Source organism: Nicotiana tabacum, chromosome 16, assembly GCF_000715075.1.
Source record: "Nicotiana tabacum cultivar K326 chromosome 16, ASM71507v2, whole genome shotgun sequence".
Classification (NCBI taxonomy): domain Eukaryota; kingdom Viridiplantae; phylum Streptophyta; class Magnoliopsida; order Solanales; family Solanaceae; genus Nicotiana; species Nicotiana tabacum.
The window spans coordinates 70693265-70719415 of record NC_134095.1 but is presented as its reverse complement, the minus strand read 5'-3'; the positions used below and the strand labels follow the sequence as shown (position 1 = coordinate 70719415).

Here is a 26151-nt window from a genome sequence, read left to right as displayed (position 1 = left end):
GTTGGGATTACCCATAAACTCTCATCTGGCATCGGATTCACTGGGAATTCATAAGTTCTAAGGAGTTTATCCTTCTTGTAGTAAAAAGAGCAATACTGGTCAGGTTTCAGCTACTGATTCTTCAAAACCGCCCAAGCATGCGGACATGGAAGTTCATCCATTTGAAATTTTCCGCAACTGCATGTTGCCTCTTCAAGGCACACTATATTTTGCCCTACCCCTTCAAACATAGTATATAACTGCTCCGTAGCAGGCCTCACCTGCAAAAGTTTTTTTTTTAAAAGTCAAAGAACATTATACATTATTATACAAAGCTATACATCCTTATACAAGCAGTAAAATGCAAGTCAGCAGTGCCAAGCATCTTTTTATTTGATTCATTTTACCGTCATTTGCTCCGATGTAATCAGATTTTCCCGAAAGAGTTTGTCATAATTTTCGCCAAGCTCTGTAGATGTCTCCATTGCACTTTTTCTATTTTTGTTGTTCCATTGTTGTAATAAATTTGTCATGTACTCCAGCAATCGCATTACTGGTAACTCTCTAGCATCCTTGTTTGCTGCATTAATTGACTCTGCAATATTGGAAGTCATTACCATCGACCTTTTCACTTTAGAATATGCTCTAGACCACCTTTCGTAGCCAATTTCGAACAAGTAAGGTTGCACCCTTGGATCAATTTTGCACATCTCTGTCATATGGTACTCAAACTTCTTTATCGTGTAAGCTCTAGCCAAAACAAAGAAGATATCCTTCAATTGTTTGTGCTGTTTTTTGAATGTGCGCTTTATATTCTGCCATAAGTGAAACATGCAAATATAATGTGGTACTTCTGGATACACAGCTTTTGTGGCATTGAAGATGTTTTCGTTTCTATCTGAAACTATACACATCCCTTCTCTAACACCAAAAGTACCCTTTATATGGACAAAGAACCACTCCCAAGATTTGTTATTCTCTGAACCTCCAATTGCATATGCAAGTGGAAGGATTTTTCCTGTTTATGCAAAATAGATATTAGGATTCAGACAATTATACAAATCTTATACACAGTTATACACAATTATACAACTTTATACAAACTGCAAATTTTATAAAAACATCAGCTGTGAAATCCTATACACTTTTATACATGAAACTACAACATTATACAAACTGCAGAAAAAGGTAGATGCAGTCAACTCACCAGCTCCATCATGTGTGCAAGTAGTCAATATGGTACCCTTATATGCTGCTTTAAGGAAACTTCCGTCAACAACCATTATCAGTCTGCAATGCTCCCAACCCTTGATAGATGCATATAACGAAACATATGCATAAAGAAAGCATCCATCTTCTGATTTGTGCAACTTTGTAACCGTTCCTGGATTTGTATGCTCCAACATATAAAAATACTTCGGCAACTCCTTATATGAAACACTCAGACTCCCTCTTATCATTGCCATTGCTATCAATTTAGCTCTCTATGCTTTCATATAGCTCACTTCAATCCCGTGTTGCTTTTGTATGTCCTCTATTATATCATTTGCGGTGTAAACTTTTTTTGGATTAACATACTTGTCCTTGATTATACTAGCAATTACACCCGAAGTAGCTTGACGTTGTGTTAAATATCTTTCACCATAGCCGCATGTGTGATTATTATTGTAACTTCTCATTTTGAATATGTTTGCCTTGAAAACGGTAGAAGATTTGAAACTCCAAGCACAATTGTCATCCGCACACATAAGGTGATACGTAGGATTAAAGATCATTCAACTTCTAAATATACTTGTATACAAAAACATAACTAGATATATACTAATTTTAATACCTATATACAAATATATACTACTTTATACATATTTATACATATATATAATAGAATATACAATTATTGACATACCTTGTTGCGCTTGATCTCTTCACCTTAAATTGGAATCTCTCGCGTACAGCCAAGTTCTTCATCACATTTATAATTGTCTCTTTATCTTTATAAACTTGATCATCCTCAACAAATTCGTTCAACATATTATCTATTATACCCGTGTTTTCACTAAGTTTCATGTTTTCAATCAATTCGATATCAGGCATAATCTCACTGCTATCAATTGTGGATACATCTATAGAATTGGAACTTGTAGCAACCAAACAACTGGAACTTGTAGCAACCAAATAACTAGAACTTGTAGCAAACAAACAACTGTCATAAATCTCTTTCACTGTCACAAACAAGGGGTATTCAATGAAATTCAAGTTTTTCTTCTTTAATTCGATATACACCTTAACACCTTTATCATTGTAAATCGGATCGGTGACAAACCATCATTTGGGAGAAAGTTAATCTCTATTGTGTTTAACTCATTATCGATCCTAATCTGTTCCGAAATAGCTGCAACTAAATTGTTGTAGCTGAATGTCGACTCGATTATTATACAATCGCTGACGAAATTGATAAACTTGTTTTCTTCCCATTCACCACTATGAAGAACGTAAACTGGAAAAAGCTCCATCGAACAAAAAGTTGAAATCAAAATTGCATCAAAAATGAAAATTGCGCTGATTTGCAGCAAAAAAATTCACTTTTCGTGTTTGATTTGCTGTTAATTCGAAATGAAGAAGAATTTCTAGGGTTTTTGGAGTTGCATTGATCGCAAGATCTCGTTTTTGTAGATTTGGGGAAGAAGAATGGAAAAAATGAGAGAAAATCCCGCTGAAAGATACAAAATCCCGTTTCTGACTCCCAAAAAACAGAAATAACGCCCCTTTTTCGGATATGGGCGTCTTATTTTTTAGCTACTCAATTGTAATTGAAATATGGGCTATAAAGTTGAAAAGGAAACAGCCCAATTGCTTTAATATGAAATTTTCCCCTTATATAGGTATAACGCATATACCTACCTGTCTTTTCAACTTTAGGTATAGCGCATCCCGTATATGCGTTATACTTATATTTTGACCGCCATTTAAAATTCAAATATAGTGGTTTAAGTCCACATAAACATTATTTTAGTTCTGGACTCAAATAGAGACGGGAGGGCCGATCCATAGAGTTGTTGTAGGTCAAGAGAAATGCATTTTTTAATGGATAATATGGGTGGTTAACTGTTTTCTTTTAACTATTTTGCTACCCTAGTTACTGCATAGTTATGGTCTTGAGCCTTGCCAGGTTTACGTTCTTTGATTGGTCTTTAAGCTTCGGATTTTCTCCCTGTTGCTATGATCTTGTAAACATATTGGTTGTCTAGAGCTTAAAATATTACTACTAAGTATTATGGTTGTATTCTCTAAGAAGAAAATGTGAACAATGTTCTTAATTGACAGGAAGTACTCAAAAAGTTTTCCTCGATATTATTTCTCTTACTCTTATGGTATTATAGCTTGATTGCTTCTTTCTATACTTATTATAATATTTAGAGAACCTATGATATTTCCCATAATGGCTGAAATTTTATTTGAGGTTCCTCCTCCAATAGTATATCAAGGTTACAACCATTTGACTCAAGGACGAAAATTTGATACGGTAGTCACAATCTGCACGAAATATATATGAACATCCAAGGTAGAACATCAGATACTTTCTAAGTAAAATCAAAGATCTTGAAAATTTGTATTATTGAGCTCATTTTAGAGTCAGACTCTTTAATGCGTATAATTGTTAAAATGATTCAGTAAATGCATCAAATTCCATGGAAAATGAAGCACATGGTGATGGAAATCAAAGGAAGAAGATGGAGCAAATCAATGGCCAATTGCAACATTGCTACAGGAAAAGCAATGTCGATGGTGATATTAGTTTAGCAAAATTCAGCATAGGGCAAGCAGGGGCAGATTTAGGGGCAAACCGAAAAATTACACTGTATATAAGGCAAAATATAGTTTTTCACTTTTATATATTAAGCTTTGAACCCACAATTCAAAAGTGTAGCTTAGTGGTCAAGGAACCTTCCTAAGATCACAGGTTCAATTCCACTAGCTATAATTTCTTTTTAACTTTTTTTTTGAACCCTCTTCGTGAAGATCCTGACTCCGCTACCGAGGGCAGGGAGGATCTTTTGGAGCTAGTGAAGAAGAGTCGAATGGGGTTGCAACAATATCTTCATTCAGAGTAAGAAGGACTGATATAATGATAGTTGATAGGTTAGTTTTGTATGAGGGGTGAAGGATGGACATGTAACTTAGGGGTCGTTTGGTTGGAAAGAAGTTATCCCAGGCAGGGGCGAATTTAGGGAGCGAAAGGGTGTTCATCGAACTCCCTTCGTCGAAAACTTATACTGCAAAATTTGTTTTTTACCTTTATATATTATGTTTTGAATCCCCTTGACACAGCCCAGAAGCATAGTTTAGTGGTCAAGGGGGTTCAAAACCTTTGTAAGGTCATTGGTTCTATTCCCACCAGCCGTAATTTTTTTAACTTTTTCCTTTTTTTGAACCCCCTTGACGGTAATCCTGCCTCCGCCATTGATCCCAGGATTAATTATTCCGGGATTAGTTATTGCGGGATTAGTTATTTCACCTTTCCATGGGGATGAAAAAACACTACAAATCCGGAATAACTAATCTCGGGATAAAGAGCCCGTTTGGCTTAGCTGACTTAGAGTAGTTGATAAGCATTAGGTGCTGAAAAACACTTTTAAGTGCTGAAGCTGATTTAAAAAATAAGCAGTTACGTGTTTGGATAAAAGTGCTGAAATGAATGATATGCAGCTGAAGAATTAGGTATACGAAGATTTTTTTTTAAAAGAAGTATTTTAGGGATAGAATAGTAAATATTTTGGTCAAACTTAAAGTGCTTATAAGCTGAAATTTAATAAGTTGGGGGAGACCAACTTATGGCTTTTGGCTTATTTTTGGCTTATAAGCACTTTTAATTTTACCAAACGCGTAGATAAGCCAAAAAATGCTTATAAGCCAGTTTGACTAGCTTATAAGCTTAGCCAAACACCCTCTAATTATACCGTAACTTTTTCCCAACCAAACATAAAATAAACTCTTCTTAAATTTAGTCCTCGAATTAATTATTTCTTATCCGTGGCAAAGCAAGACACTAGCTAGGAGGAGTCCTACCGAGGAATTTTTGGCAAAGCTTCATACTAACATGTGCAATTGTATGATCTACTGCTAAGGAATTCATGAATTGTTCAACCCTCGATTGTAAATTGGGGGGCACGGATTCTCACATGACTTTCTCCATTCATCATTTCTAAGTATGTAAAATAAATACCACCACTACAACGCAATTAAAATTTATAGTCACGTCATAAGTTAAACTAATCTACAAACAAAGAATATACGCAATATTGCTTGATGGGAAACTTATCTTAATTAAATCAACAAAGATCAATGATGCAAAAATCCTTGATATCTTCCATTAGTTTACCTAAAGGCAAGTACATGCTACTAGCAATTTTCTTTGAAATTACAATGAAATTTTACTTCAAATAATTTCGTTGAACTTTTACCTTTTAATGTATAAGTAGTAGTGACTAATTGTTAGAAAAAGTTTGATTTTTTAAAAAAATTCATGTGATCTGCATAGTATAATTACGTCAGTCACAAGAATTTAAGCTGCATCTATTAAATTTAATAATCTTTTCATGGTATGTCGTAAGAAAAAGATAAAAAAGGGAAAAAAAAGAACAGAAGGGGTAAAAACTAAACTTGTAATGGTTTCATGACCTAAATTCTAATTTGTAATCGTTTTATGGTCTAAAGTCTAATTTGTGGCCTAAATTGTAATTACATAATCACATATAAAAGGCTTTCTTCTTCCTCTCCCCTGAGGGCGGGAAAGGGCACTTTCAGGAAAGAAGAGATACTCTGTTGAGAGAAATAGCTATGGCGCCAGTTGTGCAAAGCTCTCAGCCATGGGTCGAGAAATAGTAACATTCTTTCCTTCGAATCAAATAAAAACTCATGAGTATTTTTGGACATTTTTCTTAGGTATGTTAACTTTTGAATATTCTTCATTTTGCAGTCGACCGAGGCAAGTGAAGGACGTAGCACACCAGGATGAGGTCGTTCGAGTCCTCACCAACACTCTCGAGACCTCTAATGTAACTTCAATTTCTGTCTTCCATTTCTATTGGTTTATTCTAAGCACATTAAACACTGCTTAGGGTTTCCTTTGCCCTTTTTTTTCTTTAAATTTTTGTATTAACAATACATTTATAGTGTACACCGTCAACACACAGAATTCAGCATCCTTATGTGTCTAAATCCCTAGACCAAAACTTCATAGGCATACATTTCTGTTTTAATTGCTCAAGTTGCTTGTAACATTTTTGGCATTTTTTTGGTAGACTTTTAGGAATTAGTTTTGGTTGCTAAATGTTGTTGAATATTACCCTCGTTTGTTTTCGTTGTAGTGCCCACATATGTTGTTTTATGGCCCTCCTGGAACTGGGAAAACGACGACTGCTCTTGCCATTGCCCATCAGCTTTTCGGGTATGTTTACCTTTGATGTGGATTTTGCCCTAGTTGATGTCAATACAGCAAAAATTGTAGTTCTGGCGGAGTTCGTTATGGATAGGTTTTTTATAGATCTAATTCCTGAAAATCAATTTCTATCTTACACTGTTTCTAGCTTAGTAAATAAAGTAATTTTGTTCTTCGGAAATGTGATGCGAAATTCAAGTGAAAAGAAGAAAATGGAAGGAATTTAAAAAATTCCACTACTTTTGAGCAATTATACTCTCCTTATGTTTCCAAAGAATGATATATAGTAAGAACAGACCTTTTGGACATTGTTTTCTTTCTACTTAATTTCTAGAATTTGAAAAGACTTAAACAGCTTGCTCCATTCTAGCTTCAATTTCTAAGACCTGCATTCAAGTTCTAGCTTTTTTGTTTTTGAAGTAAGCATTCAAGTTCTAGCTTTTCTTTTACTGGCTGCCAATTTTAGCTTTTGCTAAATTTAGGTGTCTTGACCTCTTGATATATATATTCTATAGTCTCTCCATAATTCATAGACAAAGACGACTAATTTAATGCATTTGGAGAAGATTACTTGATTCAATTTCCACATTCTGTTTATGATTTCAAACAATAGTTAATTAATGCAAAATGTACATGCCTATTGGTTTTGCTAATCCCTATATCTAGTTAGAGTGAATTCTTCTGGAATCTGTCAACTAACATTAAATAGTTTAAGAGGCGAGCACTTCCTTCTTTGAACATTTCAATTGGTAAAATCCTCTACCTAGCAAGAATCTCTTTTATGGGTTTCCTTGAGGAGTTTCCTGGGGTGTTTTGGAGATTAGTGGACACATTTTCTCATGGACAAGTGGCTATTTCATATTCTATCTGACATTGAAGAGAAATCATCAACTTAGGCTTAATGACTTTCTGCTGTTCAGGCGTGTCCTTTTTCCTGCCATACTCTGTATATATCATCTTACAATGAATTTTTCTTTGACAGACCCGAGATGTATAAGTCGAGGGTATTGGAGCTAAATGCTAGTGATGACCGTGGTATCAATGTAGTCCGCACAAAAATTAAGAACTTTGCTGCTGTTGCTGTAGGTTCTAGTCGGCAAGGGTAAACTTTCGTCTTGTCTACTTCAGTTGATAACACATTTTAAGCCTCTTTTACTTCGTTCTTTAACAGCATATCTTCCTTACTCATTTCAGTGGTTATCCCTGTCCACCTTTTAAGATCATAATCCTTGATGAAGCAGATTCAATGACTGAAGATGCTCAAGTGAGTTGCTGTTTTCTTTTGCTAATAAGCAACATAATTTAATATGACCTAACATTGCTTTTTTGCAGAATGCCTTGCGACGCACTATGGAGACATATTCAAAAGTTACAAGATTCTTCTTCATTTGCAATTACATCAGCAGGTTTGGTATCATTCTGCAGTTTTTTTGGTCTTGCTGATATTTTTTAGCTTCTATATCTTTCCAGCTTCCTTTTTTTTTTGGATGCAAATCTTTGCAGCTTCCCTTGCTTTCTTATAGATCTGTTGAATCAATATATATATATATATATATATATTAAATTACAAAATCTTAAAGAAGAGGTGTATATTCTACTATTGCAGCTTCCCTTGCTCTTTTAGCTATACTAGTCTTATGATACGCGCGTTGCACGTGTACACTATTTCAATGGAAAAAATATTATTAAAGTATTATATTTAATTTATAAAATAAAAGTATATGTTCTTAAAAATAATAAATGTTGATCGTGCGTGCCTAATTCAATAAAAGAAAGAGTACCGCATAAAAATTTTCAATCATCTGTTAATATATTCAATTATAAACTTATTTTAGTTTTATAATGTCATCACTCCAAATTAAAAAATTATCATTCTTCCTTCCCAGTTTCATTATTCACACATAAACCTTAAGAGATTTTTAATTTAAGAACTTCACCAAAAAATGAATTAGGTTGATGAAATATTAATAGTCTCCTGCTTATTTTATCTTCTTTTTTCTCTTTGAACCTACGATAATTTTGACATGACTTTAATAGGGATATCAAATATTAAATTTTCGATTCTTTTTCCTTATTAAACCAACGACAATCATGTTTGTTAGGGATATATTAATTGAAAAAGGAGTTTCCCACTTATTCTCTTCTTTTTTTCTTTTTTCTTTTTTCTTTTTTTGTCGCAATTTTGAATTTGGTAAAATCAAATTTTATTTGTATTTAAATTTTATAAAGGCAAATAACATTTTGCTAAGGAGCTTCGTGCTTTTAATATAGTATATAAATCTATAAAATATAAATGTAAATACAGATATAGATATAGATAGATATATAAATAAGAAAATAAATTAAATTTTATTATACATGCTTTCCAACTGTGATTATATCTTGATTTAACTTTGTATAGCTATTAAGAAATTGGGAATAACATATCTTCCATTTGGTAAATTGGTATAAAGATATGATGTTACTTAATTTAATCAAAATCTAAGAGAGAAAATATTATATAAAGAAAAATAAATATGAATCTTCATGCGATTTTGGACAAAAAAGTCATCAAATAAACTCTTTAAATGAAATTTATTTTAAATTTGTTTTTAAGTTTCACATTGACACGGCACTTAAGAAGAAGAGTGAAAAGTTCTACTATTTGGTAAGAGAACATTTAAGTCAAAAGCGTGTTTTAGTATTTAAATTACAATTATTGGTTAAATATTTGGCGTTGAAGTAATAAATTCTAAAAGGAAAGAAATTATAAACTAAAATCTTACTCGGTTTCAACTTCTTAATTATATAAGTTTGTACATAGTTCGAATATGGAAAAATTTAGTCAGTAAATTTTAATTGATTTTGTAATCCTAAATATTAGGAAAATAATTATGACTATTCCTAAATATTAGAGAAATAATTTAATTAATATTCCTAAATATTAGCTTATGTCTAGCGTGAATCCTATTTTTAAAGGATAAAAAAGGCGAACGACATTTTGCTAAGGACCTTCGTGCTTTTAATATAGTATAGATATTTCCTTCTCTCCTAGGTATAAGAAAACTGAAATAAGCTCAGTGATACAAGTTGATAATGTGGCTAAGTGGAAGTAGTATTTCTTATCTCTCTATGAATCAACCTTCTCTTTTCACATGAAATGCATTTTCTCTATTTGCAGCATTTGATGAAATTATTTCGCAAACAAAACTTGTGCTAATGCTTTTCTGTTTAGTTGTTTATGGCATTATGGTGTGGGGATTACTTGAGACAAAATAGTTTAACTGCAATGTGAACATTGACAGCTAGTGCTAGTATGGAAGTGCAATAGGTACCGATCTCTTCTTGGTTTTATATATTTGTGCATTGGCTTGCTTCTTATTCAATTTGATCTTCTTTAAGTTGGATAGTTTGAATGGTTTGAATTAAGACCGTTTGGAGTAGGAACGGAAATGTTACACTCCAGTGTTGTCAAAGGCGAAAAGCTTTAAGAAATGCTCCAGGTCTATTGGGGATTTAAGCGCAAAGCGCAGTTAAAGTGTGAGCTTTAGTAAAAGAAGGAACAATGAAGAAAAAAAATTTGTAATGTAAGAAAAAAGTAACAAACTCATTCCCGTACAATTGATCTATCTCTTTGCCGATTATATTTTTTTTAGTACCGCTTGATTTAAGATAGAACTCATGGGCAATGAGGCGCACGCCTAGTTCCTTGCCTACATTGAAGCGCAACTTAAGAAGGTGCAGTCCCCTCCCTGAGCTTTTATGAGCTTTAGGGCTTAAACGTTTTAAGTGAGCCTTTGATAACAATGTTTCACCCTAAAGATGGCATAACTTTATCACGATGATATGATCGGCTAGTTAGGACATTGTTTTCTATTCTATGGTATTATAGAGCACTAATATGTGTAGGAAAATTAATCATATTAACCATAACTAGTGCAACCAATGATGGCTTTTGGGCTTGAGAGACTAGGTTTCTCAAGCTGTTACAAGATGCCTCTGCTGTCATGAGTGGAATCTTTTGCCATAACTTTTGGGTTGTTCTAGATGGTAAAGAGGTGCATCTGTGGTTTGACTTATTATCTATTACCATATATATTTGTTTGGGATAAATGCAAGGTTTGAGATGAGTGCCTAAGTCATTTTTGCTGAAGAAAAAATATTTTTAGTTTTCAAGGATTGACATTTGTGCACATTACGTGGTCCATCACGGTAAACTCGAGAGATTTTTTAAGCTTTCTGTTGAATGTCCTTTAGCTTTGGGAGGAGTAGAGAAGACACTGATAATATATCATGGAGAGCAATTGTATTGTATGCTCTTTGCTGGCGTATGACCTTCTGGTCTTGTCATTTACTGAGAAATGAGGTTTTTTCCTCTTTCACCTTTAATGCTTAAGTCATCAATTTCTAACACTATGCTATTTAAGAAAACCTTATCTTTTTAAAACAAGAAAGAAGTTTTTAAAACTTATTTACCAGTACATAGTTGACAAGAACCTATGAACACACAAATAAGTTTTACTTAACCATTTGTTTATCTACATGAAATAATGGGTGGTTTCATGGAGAATTTGTTCTCCCGAGCCAAAAAGAGTTCCTGAGTGGTTTGATGTTAACTTGTTTTTCTTTTGATAGGTTTGCCATTTTCTTTGTTTTGATGGTAAGTTGTTGATCTGAGTGCATTATCTGTAGAGCAGTAATAAATTGAATAATCTTCTTTGGTATAGGATCATAGAGCCACTCGCTTCCAGATGTGCGAAGTTTAGATTCAAGCCGCTTACAGAAGAAATAATGGGCAGCCGAATATTGCATATTTGTAGAGAGGAAGGTCTTAGTCTAGATTCAGAGGTTTGGATGTAGTATCATGATTCCTTGTTGTAAAAGCTGTTTGCTTTCTTTCATTTAAATGATGGTTCGATTTTCACTTCACAATTAAGCTATCTATAGGAGTGTCTCACCTGATTGCAGGCTCTTTCGACTCTCAGTTCCATTTCTCAAGGTGATCTACGAAGGGCTATAACATACTTACAAGTAAGATGAATTTTCTGCTTTCTACATTTTTTGAATAAAAGGAAAAGAAGCTAAAAGAGTTACTGGTTGGCTCAGTACCATAATCAATATCGTAGTGACACTTGTTCAGCTACCAGAGGAGGATGTTGCGATTTTGGCTCATTTCATAATGCAAATGAAAATTTCTCTATTGTTCTGTGGAAGGAACAAATTATATCCAATGACAAGCTGTGTTTTCTTACCATCTGTGTACTTCCTGGCAAGACTATCAACCATGAAAAATTGATTGGTAATATTTTGAATTGCTGCAGAGTGCTGCTCGGTTATTTGGATCTTCCATATCGGCAAGGGTCCTAATTAGTGTGTCTGGGGTAAGTTCGTATTTCTGTAGTTTTAATTTACTGTAGTCTTTACATCAACCAGGGGTTCATCTATAAGTTTCCACAAGATCAATGCGTTCATCCATCAATATCTTTGGGATGACACTTTTCTGATTTATGCTGTTGGGCCTTTGCTATACCTTGATGTATATGATATATAATGTAGCACAGTAGCAGTATAGATGTATTAGGACATTCTCCTTATCAATAATGTCGTTTTTATGAGTGGTTCTAATATTTCCTCTTTTCCGCTAAAGGCTATTATGAATGCATCTTCTTTGACATCTGAACTTTTGACTAGTAGCAATGCTGGTGTGCTTTCAATCTGAGAAAGTTTAATTTTCCAAGTACAGGAGTAGTAGTAGTTAAAACTGAAGAAAAAGAAGAGAAGAGGTTTTGGAAGATTTTGCTTGATTATTCCTTTAAACTCTGAGGATTGGGTAATGTCTATATATATTGTAAGATAAGAAAGCCAGCATAAAATCCTTTTGATTGGTGTCAATAATTACGGACTCTTTACTGAAAATACAGATTCTGTACAGAACCCTGACACTTTCTTAATAATGCTCTTCAAACTAGAGCATTATTTGTTACTACAAATATAATCACTCTTGGAGTCCTGCAGTGATCTTGCAAACATTTGTATCATTTGATTTGGCAAAACTTGTAGCAATATATTCCTATTCAATCTTATGTCTGATAAAGTGACAATCTATTTTTATGTGAAAACAAAATTTAAGCCATGTGCAGTGTAGCTTGATTTCACTGATCAGTTTCATTTATTCATTTCTTTCATTTTTCTACTGTTGCCGCAGTTGTTTAACCATATAAGCTCACATCTAAATCCATGGCTCGACATTCTACTTTTGTTTTATAACCAAGAAATATCTGTGCGTTAGCTGGCCCAATTCCAGTTTGTCCACTTATTCGAAACTCGGGAGAGTATAAGCCTGCCCCTTCACCCATGATCCCACTTAAATACTTGGGTCCTACACTTGCTTTATGCACTGACAAGTAATTGCAATGATCAGGTCATCCCAAATGAAGTTACCCAGGCCATATTCTCAGCTTGCAGAAGTGGCAATTTTGACTTGGCAAACAAAGAAGTGGACAATGTCATTGCAGAAGGATATCCTGTTTCTCAGATGCTGTCTCAGGTCCCAATATCTCTGTTTCTCATTTTACATTCAATTATGCCAACATTTGGTACTAATATGCCGCTTCTTTCAGCTGTATGATATAGTAATTGATGCGGACGGCATTTCTGATGAGCAGAAAGCAAGAATATGCAAGAAATTTGCTGAAGCAGACAAGGTTATTGTTCTTCATCTTATTCTATTATTGTTGTTAGAGTGATTATTATAGTTTCTACTCTTTTGCACGTGTGTGTGTGTATATATATATTCTCCCCATCTTAAGAGTATGATGGGGCTAAAACTACAAGGGTCAAATATTTAATTCTCAGCACATTCATAAATTCCTTAGATGTTTCGAAATAAAATTTACTCTATGGAATTTGGAAGTCCCTGCAAAGTATATAAATCATCCTACACATTATTTTTTATTATTATAAATGTTTAGAAAATGTTTGAAGAGTAGTAGTCAAAGTAGAAATTGTTTTGACTCTCTAAATGGTAATAATGTCTTGTAGAATGAGACAAGAGGGAGTATTATTCTTGGTTAGTTTTTTCTCTTTCGTGGAACTGACTACTGATGAATGTTTAGCTGTGCGCTACAGATTTTGTATTTATGATAGTGTCATCTGCAGGGGCGGATCTACATGCTGATTTTGGGTGCTCAAGCACCCATTATCCTTGACAAGATTTAGTAAATTTGTATAGGTAATTATAAAAATATTTAGATAAATATTGATTGAGCACCCATAACTAAACTCTTTTTTCCTCTTCTTTTAAATTTTTTATCAGTGAGCACCCACGACCTTAAAATCCCAGATCCGCCACTGGTCACATGAAGTTCTCCCTTAGATTAGAGTTCACCTTTACCTTTCTGTTAGTGCAGTAATAATGTCTCAGATCATATATTGACTGTAGTTGACAATGTTAGCTAAAGAATTTACAAGAACGTGCTTATGATTTCCCTTGTTTTGCAGTGTCTTGTTGATGGAGCAGATGAGTATTTGCAACTTCTGGATGTTGCAAGCACCACAATGCAAGCACTTACCAACATGCCACAGGACATGGCATGTGAAAGTTAGATGGCTACGTGGATTATGTTGAGTTTGTATTCCCTTATCAACTCTTGTAAAGTCACTTTCCTCGACAGGTCATTTTGTTTATTGGAAATCTTTTAATATGGTTTGCTTTAAATTCTTCTGTTATAATCTTTGCCTCATAAAATTTTCAACCTAGTAACGGCTTATATATGCATCACATTGACCTATAGTTAGATTAAAGTATTAGTGAAATTATGTGGCAGCATATGGTGTCAAGTTCTTATTCTTTTCGTTTCATTTTATATGGTAGTATTTGATTGGACACAAAACTTAATATAAGAAAGAAATACTTTTGGCATATATCATATCAAAGTGTCTTTAGAACTTGTCTTATACATGCCATGACATTTTATGGATGTAAGAGCTTGCCATTTAGGGTAAAATGAAAAGTTATAATTAAAGAGTTTTCAAATATAGAACAGTAAATGTCAGTATAAAAATGAACAGGCAGTAACTGATTAGATGATCTAAGTTAACTTGTTCAGCGTCATTTCAAGTGCAGACTTGGTGGTGAATGCAGAAGCCATATACCAGTTGGATGTTGGTCCTAAAATGGTGTCTATTTAATTAGAAGGTTTCCATTCAATTTATACAAAAAGAAACGTTTAATGTGACATTTTCCAATTTTTCTTGTATATCTTATTCACGATTCCATTTTCCAGAAAACATTAGTGAATATGTAATTCCGCACGTTCTTCAAAAACAAGAAATTAATTTACTTACATGTTGAATCTAATTTCGATATTCATGTCAACTAGAGCAAATTAAAATTCTTTGGAGCAAATTAGAACTATCCGGTGGAGGGGTATTTATCTTTCGTTAAATAGACTTCCTTTCATCTGTTTCTCATAATTTCAACATATTTCAAACAATTATGAATCGATTCTGTCTGTTTAGATGAGTTTTGGTATCAAAATAGTTAGAATAATTCACTCTCAATCAATAGTGTGCAAGTCAATTTTTTTTTTTTTGAGTCTTATCACTTTTAGCCTGTCAGAAACTATTTATATCTGGTAGCCAAAAAGTGTATAAAATTTGTATATAACATACATAATTTATATATATATACAAATTTTATACATTTTTTAGCTATTATTTTTTACAACGGTTATACAGTGTCCTTTTTCCTTTTTTTTTTCGCTTTAAGAGAGCTCCACTTTGAGTTCTATTAAGAGAAATTTTCATAAAACACTATTTTTTAGTAGTAATTAGCCATTTATAGATACCATTTGCTATATTACGGAATATAGATACCTTTTCTGTGGTTATAAGATGTATTTGATGTATTTAAGCTATTGTATTCATGAATACAGTAGCAAAAATAGGCGTGAATTAGGGAAGTCCAACTAATCAGTTGTTGTATTCGAGTGTATTCGACTGTATTCATGGAGTGAAATATGGGATTACAGCTGGACAGATTATTGTATTCGACTGTATTTGACTGTATTCACTGCGTGAAATAGGGGATTACACTATTTTTAAAATGGAAAGTGAACCAATTAACATAATGGACTCCTAATATAACTCAAACTCAATTATAACACACAAATTTTGTATTTTTCACTTATAAAAAAGATTCTCAACCGCAAAATACCCCAAAAACATAGCAATCTTCAGAGAAATTATATAATACATCTGAATACATAAATTATATTAATTAAAAAAATACAATCGAATACATTCATACATATAGCGAGGCAATGAATACAATGAAATAGATAGAATACAGAGGGATACATTGAAATACAATGAGAAAAAAGACACTGAATACAATGAAATATATGGAATACAACGAGATACATTGATTTACAAAGAAAAAAAAGATATTGAATACAATAAAATACATAGAAATACAGCGAGATACATTGAAATGCTCTTTTAAAAAAAAGGTAACAGAATTTTCAAATTGCTCAACCCCAAACTTCAGACGATCAATTTTAGTCGACAATTTCCGACGACCCATCGAATTCCGACCATGATTCCATAAGCAGTGTTGAGAGAAAGAAGAAAAAAAAGAAGACAACGAGAAAGATCCAAATCCGTTGGAGTCGTCTCCTGTAGAAGAAGAAAACGACTGCAACCCCAAACTATGCTATTGAAGCAAGAAAAAACAAAAATCTATTCCCTGTTTGTGGAGTTGTCCTTTAAGTTCAAATACCAAATTACCAATTTATCGTGTGCAGAAAGTAATTATTCTTTCACTAAGAATAATTGATTAACCATTAGGAATATGCCGTTGCAGTCGTCGGATGTGGAAGTCAGAGCAATATTTGAGGTGGGTTTTGCACAAATTCGGTGGAAGGAGGAAGAGATCGGAAATTTTAATGGGATGGGGGAAGAGAATGAGATGTATCAAAATAGAGAGAGAAAAAAAAATAGTGTAACTGATTAGCGTATTTAGTGGCTTAGGGCTAGAAGGTAACCAAAATTAAATAATTTGCTATAAACCTTAAAAAGTATCTATAGAATATAATTTTTTTAAATGATATTTATTTAAAATAAATAAGGTCTTAACCTTTGCTATAAGAGGTAAAAATTCCTTCTATTAATTAAGTGATGTTTGTGAATACTCCCAATCCTCCCGGCGGATTTGAATGGCCCTGTTTATTGTCTTTGTCGTTGCGCGAGCCTAAAGTCTTGACAAAATGTTCGTTTGGCCATTCATTACTTCTATTCAAATCCAGACATATAATGCCCTCAAATCATACTGCTTTTCCACAAGTCCTACACAAAATTATTGAGACAACACGTCAATGTAGCCATTTTTCCTAATTTCAAATCTCAAATCGGGTATTGCATATAAAATCATAGAAAATGTTTCTCATCATTATCCCCAATTAAACATCTTGGATTTTCTTTACTCCTACACCGTCAATTCACTTAAAAAAATGTTTTTTCAATTTTCTTTAATGAAGGTTCTAATACATTCTAAATGTCACCAAATCTTTAAAAAACCCAAGTTTAAATTTCTTAACACTTACACCTCTAAGAACATAAAAATTCAATACATGACCCATATGCTTTGCAACAAACAATTCATATATTCAACAACTTTCTTAATAATCCTATCAAATCAAAACTGAACAAACAATGAAAACAGAGAAGGTATTATTATATACGTTTAACTCACAACTTTAGCTAATATAAGATTGATATGATCCCTTGGATTTTGGTGAAATTGAACATGATCGCGTGGACAAGAGAGGATTGCTCAAATGGTAAGCATCATCCACCTCCAACCTTAAGATTGTTGGTTCGAGCCACCAAGGGAGCAAAAGTAGAGAGATCCTAAGAAAAGGTTGAAAAAAGCATGATAAGGTATTACTATTGCACTCGGTATTTATACCAAATAAATAAGTGAATGGATGACAATCAGGGGCGGATCTACATAGAGCCGAGGGGGTGCGCCGCCACCCGCAGTCCTCAGTCGAAACTCTGTGTATATATCTATATATGTAGATGAAATATCTTACATATAAATAAATGGCACCTTGAAGAACAAAATTGCCACTGGGTGCCAATGGTAAAGGTTCGAAAATTTCTCCAAAGGTTGCGTGAGTTCGACTTTGGCCCAACACTATGTATATGTTTTGGAACTTTGGTTAGTACTTTTGCACAATTAATATGAGTTGTCAGATGTTCACTTATTTTGTTTACTTTATTAATTCATTTTTACTTTTTTATTTATTTAATCTTGTTTGACTTATTTATTGTGCTTTCCTTTGAGTACATTAAAATAACAAAGCTCCCTTATTTCCCCAAAATCGTTTCCCACCCAAAACCCTCCTCAGCTACAATGTTGCTGTCCCAAACTGATTACGGTAGTATTTTGTTAATTGGAAGATATTTCCAAGTGCCAGTAGATAAAAGAAGTGGTTGTCTTTTACTTTTTTCGTGTAGAAAAAACTTTATGATATTGGTAATACTGCTGGAAATTTTATGATGTGCGCTAAGTTGTCAGAATTTTATTTTGTTTGATATATTTGTCTGTATAAACTGAAACGATGAATAACCTAAATCAAAACCCAAAGTTGATCAAACTGAACATTTATACTTTTTGGACCACACAAATAATAATATGTCCACGTAAACATAATATGTCACCCGCAACCTTCAAATCCTAGATCCGCCTATGATGACATTTATATTACCAAAAATATTTATACCATCAAATCATTTACCAAAGTAATTATATGATAGAAATTCTTTAATCACCTGAAAAAATAATAACTTAACTCATTATGTACAATTATATCAATAGTGTCAAAATTTATTAATCTCCATTTTCTCTATACATGACATGCAATTATTTGAAATATCAACAAAGTCCACCAAGCCCCACTCTCTACGCCTTTGATCATGATTTTTAAGTCTTTTAGATTAGAAGTCTTCTTCTCCACCTACATATATACACGCTCCAGAATGCATTTTGAGAGGAAAATGTAAGTGAAAGTTTGAGTCTATTTTTGAAAAGGAATAAAAATGGATGATTCATTTACGCAGCCCGGAGCAATTCCATTTAAATGGGAAATCCGACCCGGAGTACCCAAGCTCCTACACTCACACGAACCAATAACAACAGATCACCACCGTCCACTAGCCAAACAAGAGGAAGTACCAAAGAATCAGAGCCGTTCATTTCCAGAAACCCCGCGTAAGCTGAGACCTCCACCAGCAGCTGGGTTCAATTTCCACTCACCAGTTGCGGAGCCCCGAACCCGATCCTTCCGTTCAGCTCCACGGGCACGCTCCGAGAGGCACCGGTTTGACGTGCAGAATCTGATGACCCGATCCTCTATGGGAGTTGTTTCAGATGGGTGCTTCCCATCTCCCCCCTTACTGAGGCGAGTAACGGAGAAGAAGAAGAAGAACCAGAAGAAGGGATCCGAACCCGATTACATGTCGGATCTGGAGAGAGTTTCACGGTGGTCGGTGTCAAGTAGAAAGTCAGTGTCTCCTTTTCATGACTCACTTTCCTCTTCATCTTCGTCACACGAGTCGTCGCCCCGAGTCCGACGACCTGTGACTGATGCTGATTGGCCTGGTTTTGCTCTCTTTTAGAACACCACAATTACTATCTTTCATTACAAAAGGTTCTTTTTTCTATCATTTGCGTCTATATTTCCTTAAATTTTACTCTACTACTATTGTACCAAGTATATCACGTGGAGAATAAGGTAAGAGCGTGAGGAGAAGTACTCCCTCGAATACAATTTACTGGATCAATCACTTCCTTTGTTTCTGTTTACCAATTGATAAACAAAAAAATAAATGAAACCAGTATGCTAGCAAGATCTCGACCTCGATTCGGGATAGTCTGGAGGCGGAATAGTAAAAACAATAAATGATAAAGCAAATCTGATGAACAGTAAGTGAAATAGTAGGAAAGTAACGAGTATATATTCTTCTTATTGAACAATAATCCTTACAAATGAATGTGATCCCTCTTTATATAGTAGAGAAGTCCTAACTAAGGTACACTTCTAATTATAATAGGAAACCATATTAACATCTAATTAATCGCTGTAGATTGATCCGTTCCGAGATTCACGCCACGATCCTCGACCAATCGCGGATATCTCGCCTTTTCCATTATCAAGCTATACCGATGTCACTCGGAGTCTGTCTCTTTCTGGCCGCGATTGACATCGGCCTCGGTCCGAAAAGAGACTTCGATTCCGGACTCGACGTCCTAGCTCCTTGACGCGACAGTCCTATCTCGACCAAAGAATGAAATCGGGTAGCCCCGATTTCAATCGGGTACAGTTTCACTTGAAGCGCACACAGTTTGAGAAAGCTTTTCATACTTAAGTTCATAATACTATATAGCATACAAAATTACCTTTAAGACCTTGTTTTTTGCGTGCTATCTTGTTTCTACTTAGTAGTTAGTACGATGTTATTAAGGATATGTGCAATTACAGTATGGTTAAAATTTAAGTATAGAAGAAATGTCAAACTTTTATAAAGAAAAGAGTGTCATCTATATTATACATTTAAAACATACATGTAGGGAGTATTATTCTGCTACAATCAGCCCGGCATGTTTAACAATGAATTGCCACATGGAAGAATAGGACCATACGAATAATTGGCTGTTCTACTTTTATTCCGTGAACTGTTTATCATTGCCCCCCAAAAAAAAGGAGAAAAAGAGAAAAAAAATATTGTAAAAATTTGGAATAGTATAAAATTTTAAAAATGGTGGCTGTGAATAAATTTGACTCGTTCCTCCGCAATTAGAGGTGTTCTAATTCCTCATGTTTCAAGGATGGTCCTAATGGTTTGGCGAGCTTTAATGGCGTGTCCAAGCAATTGTACTACTAACATTATTAATGCAAAGTCAAGATAAGTGACTTAAATTTTTTTAAGTAGTCAAAGTTTTTAGGAGTGCATATAAGGGTGTCTAACAGGCCGGGTTTAATTGTAACCGGACCGGCCCAGACCGGTTAAAATCGGAATCAGCCTGGATCGGTACAAGGAGGCCGGGTTAAAGGGGTAGGGGAGTTGATCCGTTCACCTATTTTCAACCGGTTACCCGGACCGGTCAAATCAGGTCAACAGAAATACTATAGAACTGGTTAAACCGGATTGGACCGGCCCAGACCGGTTAACGTCTATTTTTTTTTTAAAATTGTTGATTGGCTTATTTGGTTACCGTTGGCAACGGTCACCTGCCAAGGAGTCGTTGCCCAACGGCTGATTTGCACAATTAGCCCTTTTTTGGGACTTTTAATTTTTTTAAAAAAATTGACACTTTTTGTAATTACAAATTTAACCCTTTGTAAAACTATAAATATACACCCCCCTCTCTTCTTCATTTCTTCACTCATCTCTCATTTCTCAATCTCAATTCAAGTTAAATCATGCCGCGTAATTCTAGAGTGCGCTCATATGTTTGGGAACACTTTGAGGTAGTAGAAGAAAATGAAGAAGTTCAGAAAGTAAAGTACAAGAACTGTGGTCAAGTCTTAAATTTTCGTCCAAAGTGTGGCACATGCAGTTTAAGGAGGTATATGAAGAGTTGTCTTGAGCATCCTCCATAAATTAGTATTTAAGTTGATTTGAGACACTTTGTGTTATTTTAAAATTATTTGACGTATTTATGCTCAATGTTTTAGTTTGTTAGATTAATTTGAAATATTATTATGCATGAAAATTTAATTTTACTCTTTTTTCGTTAATTTACTTGTAAACCTTTCAATTTGTAAGTTTGAATTTTGAAATAAATGTAGCACTTGCAATTTATAAGTGCAATTTTTTTCATCTTCATTGTATTCTTTATATTTTTACTTTATATTAATATAACTTACAATAGATATACAAAATTAAAAATTACACTAACCCGGCCCCTTGTACCCGTAACCCGTACGGTTCATTTTTTACCCGAATAAACCCGAATCCGTTAAATCCGATAAGTCCCAACCCGTAACCGGCCCGGACCCCAACCCGTACGGTTACTAATTTTTCCTACCCAGCCTGACCCGGCCCCACCCGTTAGACACCCTTAAGTGCATAGCACAATATTTGGTCATTATTAGTTAAACGAACCGAGAATCCCCATCCAAACTACATGGATCTGTGAAAATTGGAATGGGATGGATACAGGGTTACCCATTGAAACCAAAATAATTACCCCGATCTACCTATACAAAATAATTACGCAATCCTACCCATATAACACATATATATATATATATATACATATACATATATATATATATATATATATATATATATATATATATATATATATATATATATATATAAAACTATATACTCTATTATAGTATACTCTTACAGTATATTGTGATACAATAGTGGTATATTGTTGGGTAACTGTATTTTAATTTAAATTTTGCTGAAAAATAGCTTATTATTATGGTATACTCTATTATAGTATACTCTTACAGTATATTGTGATACAATAGTGGTATATTGTTGGGTAACTGTATTTTAATTTAAATTTTGCTGAAAAATAGCTTATTATTATGGTATATTGTTTCGGATATATGTATATATTACAATATATTATTGCAGTATAACTATATACTCTTACAATATATTGTGATATCGTAGCGGTATACTATTGGATAAATGTGTTTTTATTCACGTTTCAGCTGAAATATTAAGATACTGCAGCGGTATATCGTTTTGTTAGTATACTGTAACAATATTCCGTTGGAAAAAACTGTATACCAAAATGGTATATAGTAAATCATTTTGGTATACCGTGATAATTCTTCTTTGCCAGTTCAACTCAACTTTAACCCAAATTCAATCTCGATGATTGCAATCGGGTATATATTATATACTGATAGGGTAGCACAGATGACTTAATCACTTCTTCTTAAAAATACTCCTCAATCCTCTATATTATCCACATGGTATATATCACATACTCACAGAGTACAATAGAGGATTAGTTCGTTACTTCAAAAAGGAGCTTTGTCTTATATGATACCAAACTTATATATAGATATACCATTTTGCTATACAGTACAAATTAGTCTCCCTCGCAAGTTTAACTTAATTTCAACCAAAATTTCACAACTTTAATGCAAAATCTCCATCAACTTGTCCCAAGCTTTAGCCACAACCCCTAATCAACCACAACAACAACCTAGTAAAATTCCACAAGTGGGGTCTGGGGAGGGTAGTATGTACGCAGACCTTACCCCTACCCCGAAGGCATAGAGAGACTATTTCGGAAAGACCCTCGGCTCAAGATAATAAGAAAAACAAAAGGAGAGAATATTAGTTTCACCACAAAGATCATAGGAAAAATAGGAACATAAATTACAGAAGAAAAATACAAGGTAGAAATGATGGCTAGTAAATAGATCTTGCACCGAAAAGAGAAAGTATTAAGACATGGCAATGCCCCTAGTTATTTTAGACTAAAACCTTATCATACTAGGCTCACAATGGTACAAAGTAACGCGAGACTCAACTACCCTACAACCGTAATACTCGACCTCCACAACTTCTTATCAAATGTCATGTCCTCGGAAATCTGAAGTTTCGCCATATCATGCCTGATCACTTCTCCCCAATACTTCTTAGGCCTCCGTCTACCTCTTCTCGTGCCCTCCACAACCAGCCGCTCACACCTCCTTACTGGAGCATCTGGGCTTCTCCTCATTACATGCCCAAACCATCTGCCGCGCTTCCCACATCTTGTCATCAGTGGGAGCCACATGTACCTTCTCCCGAATATTATCATTTCTAATCTTGTCCATCCTAGTGTGCCTGCACACGCACCTCAACATCCCCATTTCTGTTACTTTCATCTTTTGGATATGTGAGTTCTTAACAGGCCAACACTCATCCCCATACATCATAGCCGGTCTAACCACCGTTTTATAGAACTTGCCTTTGAGTATCGTCGGCACTCTCTTATCACACAAAACTCCGGATGCTAACCTCCATTTCATCCATTCTACCCCGATACGGTGTGTGACATCTTCATCGATCTCCCCTTCCCCGTGGATAACCGACCCAAGGTACTTAAAGCTGTCTCTACTTGGAATAATCTGTGATTCAAGCCTCATCCACGCCACTTCCCCCGGCTCAGTGCTGAAAATACACTCCAAGTATTCTGTCTTCGTTCTGCTCAGCTTGAAACCTTTCGACTCAAGAGTGTGTCTCCAAACTTCCAGTCTCTCGTTAACATCGGTTCGTGACTCATCAATCAGAACTATGTCATCAGCAAATAGCATGCACCATGGCACCTCCCCTTGGATATGGTTTGTTAACGCATACATCACCAGGGCGAATAAGAACGGACTGATCGCAGAGCCTTGGTGTAACCCCATTTCAACCGGAAAATGCTCAGAGTCGCCTCCTACCATCCTAACACGAGCCTTAGCCCCATCATACATGTCCCTAATCGCCATAATATAGGGAACCGACACACCTTTTGCCTCCAAGCATCTCCAGAGAACTTCTCTAGGAACCTTGTCATACGCTTTCTTTAGGTCAATAAACACCATGTGCAGATCCTTCTTTCTCTCCCTGTACAGCTCCACCAACCTCCTAACAAGATGTATAGCTTCTGTGGTTGAACGACCCGGCATGAACCCGAACTGGTTGTCTGATATAGACACTGTCATCCTCACCCTCGCTTCAACGACCCTCTCCCATACTTTCATGGTATGACTCAGTAATTTGATACCCCTATAATTGTTACAACTCTGGATATCACCTTTGTTCTTATACAATGGAACCACCGTGCTCCACCTCCACTCATCCGGCATCCTCTTTGCCTTAAAAATAACATTAAACAACCCAGTTAACCGCTCCAAACCTGCTCTCCCTACACACTTCTAAAATTCCACTGGAATTTCGTCTAGTCCGGTTGCTCTGCCTCTACTCATCTTATGCATAGCCCCCACGACCTTCTCAACCTTGATACGCCTGTGTCACACCTCCTTTTTCCGCGCCCGCGGGGCGCAGGGGAGTTTTTTCCAATTAAAGGACAATCGAAACGGGATTTATTTGTTTATTTCAGAGTCGCCACTTGGGAGATTTAGGGTGTCCCAAGTCACCAATTTTAATCCCGAATCGAGGAAAATAATGACTCTATATTACAGTCTGCGTACCAGAAATCTAGATAAGGAATTCTGTTAACCCGGGAGAAGGTGTTAGGCATTCCCGAGTTCCGTGGTTCTAGCACGGTCGCTCGACTGTTATATTTGGCTTATTTATCTGATTTTTTAATACACTATGAACTTATGTGCAAATTTATCTTTTAACCGCTTTACTATTATTGTTTTTAGGAGAATGTGAACATCGCTTAAAACACGTCTTTGGACTGCGTCACATGAAATGCACCCACAATCCGGAACGCGTTTTATTTGATGTTTTGAGATTTGGATTTGGGTCGCATAAAATGCACACCCGAGCTTAAGAAAGTAAATTATTAAACACGCGCCTAAAGAGACTATCGCGTTATTATTTTTTTTTTGCGGAGGCCGCGAAATTCGCTAAACGGCCCTCCTGAATTCTAAGTAATTTTAAACAAGTATTTACTGAGGGCCCCGCAATTTGTATTTTTATTCGGCGAGGCTCATCTCATTTTTTATATTTTTTTTTATTTTTTATATTTTTTTTTTTGCGAGGCTCGTCTCATTTTTACTATTTAAGGGCAAATTTAAAACAACTACGATTTCCTACCAGTGAAGCCATCCGAGATTAAACAAAAAAACGATTCTAACAGGTAACAATATCCATGGAAAAAATGAAAAATAGGATAACCTCGTTCATATGCTCACATTTACTTTAAACATGCAGTAACTAAACATAACATAAACATTTTTAACACAAAAAATTGCATTGTTGACATTCATATATATCGAATATTCTCATTTATTGCCTTGAACCATAATATGCAAAACATGAATGAAACGAAACAAAGGACGAAGAACACCAACCTTCGAACCTCGACAATCCTAGAACGACAAACAGTGCTTTCTACGGAACTCGAACCGGACTTCACCGGACAAGGAACAACAACGAAAACCCCGGAACAAACTCGACGAACCGGACCTCGACTCAACTTTGGACTTTGGACTGGAACTCGACTCAGCTTTTTGGACTGGAACTCGACCTCAACTCGACCTCACTGACGGATTGTTTGGTCGACGACTGTGGAGCTCGCAACGGCAACAATGGCGGATTCAAGGAGGAGGAAGGAGATGGTTATGGCGGTGTTTGGACAGTGTCCAGGAGCTGGTCGTTGCTATATTTTTCCGGCGCGACCTCTGTGTATGTGAAGCAGCAGTTGGAGAGGTCGTTTGGGCAGTTGGCGACGGGGGGTGGTTGGACGACGCAGTTTGGGCAGTGGTCGACGACGGAGTGTTTGGTGGGGGTGACGACGGGTCGGTTTGGTCGTCGGGCAATCGACGGAGTTGGAGGGGACGGGTGGTTTTGGGTTGAGGAGGGGGTCTGTTGGTTTTCCTCTTGACGATGGGGAGTCCCCCTTTTTCGTAGGTTTTTGCTTCTTCTTCTTTTTTGAAGAAGAAGCGTCAACAGTACTTGTTTTCTTTTTCTTTTTTTTTTCTTTTTTTTTTTAAATTCCAAAATTCCCAAAAATCCCCCCCTTTGTCAAATGTGTAGTCCGTGTATTT

At 35.2% G+C, this 26151-nt stretch overlaps 3 protein-coding genes across 3 annotated transcripts; 2 read left to right on the top strand and 1 right to left on the bottom strand.

Annotated features, from left to right (window-relative positions):
• Positions 1-110: 110 nt before the first annotated feature.
• LOC107783611 (uncharacterized) lies at positions 111-1445 on the bottom strand. The gene is made up of 3 exons (XM_075232159.1): positions 1187-1445; positions 387-997; positions 111-260 (listed from the first exon to the last, which is right to left on the bottom strand). The coding sequence occupies exons 1-3, from the start codon at positions 1443-1445 to the stop codon at positions 111-113; spliced, it is 1020 nt and encodes a 339-aa protein (XP_075088260.1).
• Positions 1446-5703: 4258 nt separating this feature from the next.
• LOC107783617 (replication factor C subunit 2-like) lies at positions 5704-14125 on the top strand. The gene is made up of 12 exons (XM_016604599.2): positions 5704-5861; positions 5957-6035; positions 6348-6427; positions 7401-7520; positions 7613-7682; positions 7751-7824; positions 11125-11245; positions 11366-11428; positions 11719-11778; positions 12819-12944; positions 13018-13101; positions 13898-14125. Exons 1-12 carry the CDS (start codon positions 5818-5820, stop codon positions 14000-14002), a joined length of 1026 nt encoding a protein of 341 aa, XP_016460085.1. The 5' UTR covers positions 5704-5817; the 3' UTR covers positions 14003-14125.
• A 4377-nt stretch (positions 14126-18502) lies between these two features.
• On the top strand, positions 18503-19081 carry LOC107783612 (uncharacterized). The gene has a single exon (XM_016604595.2). It carries the CDS (start codon positions 18503-18505, stop codon positions 19079-19081), a length of 579 nt encoding a protein of 192 aa, XP_016460081.2.
• The last annotated feature ends 7070 nt before the right edge of the window (positions 19082-26151 follow it).

Bases quoted from the DNA above. Each gene is read 5' to 3' on its own strand.
- LOC107783611 (XM_075232159.1), bottom strand. From the start codon at position 1,445: ATGGCAATGATAAGAGGGAGTCTGAGTGTTTCATATAAGGAGTTGCCG. The intron at 998-1,186 runs GTGAGTTGACTG...TTGCATAAACAG, and splicing joins TTGCACACATGATGGAGCTG to GAAAAATCCTTCCACTTGCA. The intron at 261-386 runs GTAAAATGAATC...AAACTTTTGCAG, and splicing joins TTACATCGGAGCAAATGACG to GTGAGGCCTGCTACGGAGCA.
- LOC107783617 (XM_016604599.2), top strand. From the start codon at position 5,818: ATGGCGCCAGTTGTGCAAAGCTCTCAGCCATGGGTCGAGAAATA. The intron at 7,683-7,750 runs GTGAGTTGCTGT...GCTTTTTTGCAG, and splicing joins CAATGACTGAAGATGCTCAA to AATGCCTTGCGACGCACTAT. The intron at 11,779-12,818 runs GTAAGTTCGTAT...TGCAATGATCAG, and splicing joins TCCTAATTAGTGTGTCTGGG to GTCATCCCAAATGAAGTTAC.
- LOC107783612 (XM_016604595.2), top strand. From the start codon at position 18,503: ATGGATGATTCATTTACGCAGCCCGGAGCAATTCCATTTAAATGGGAA.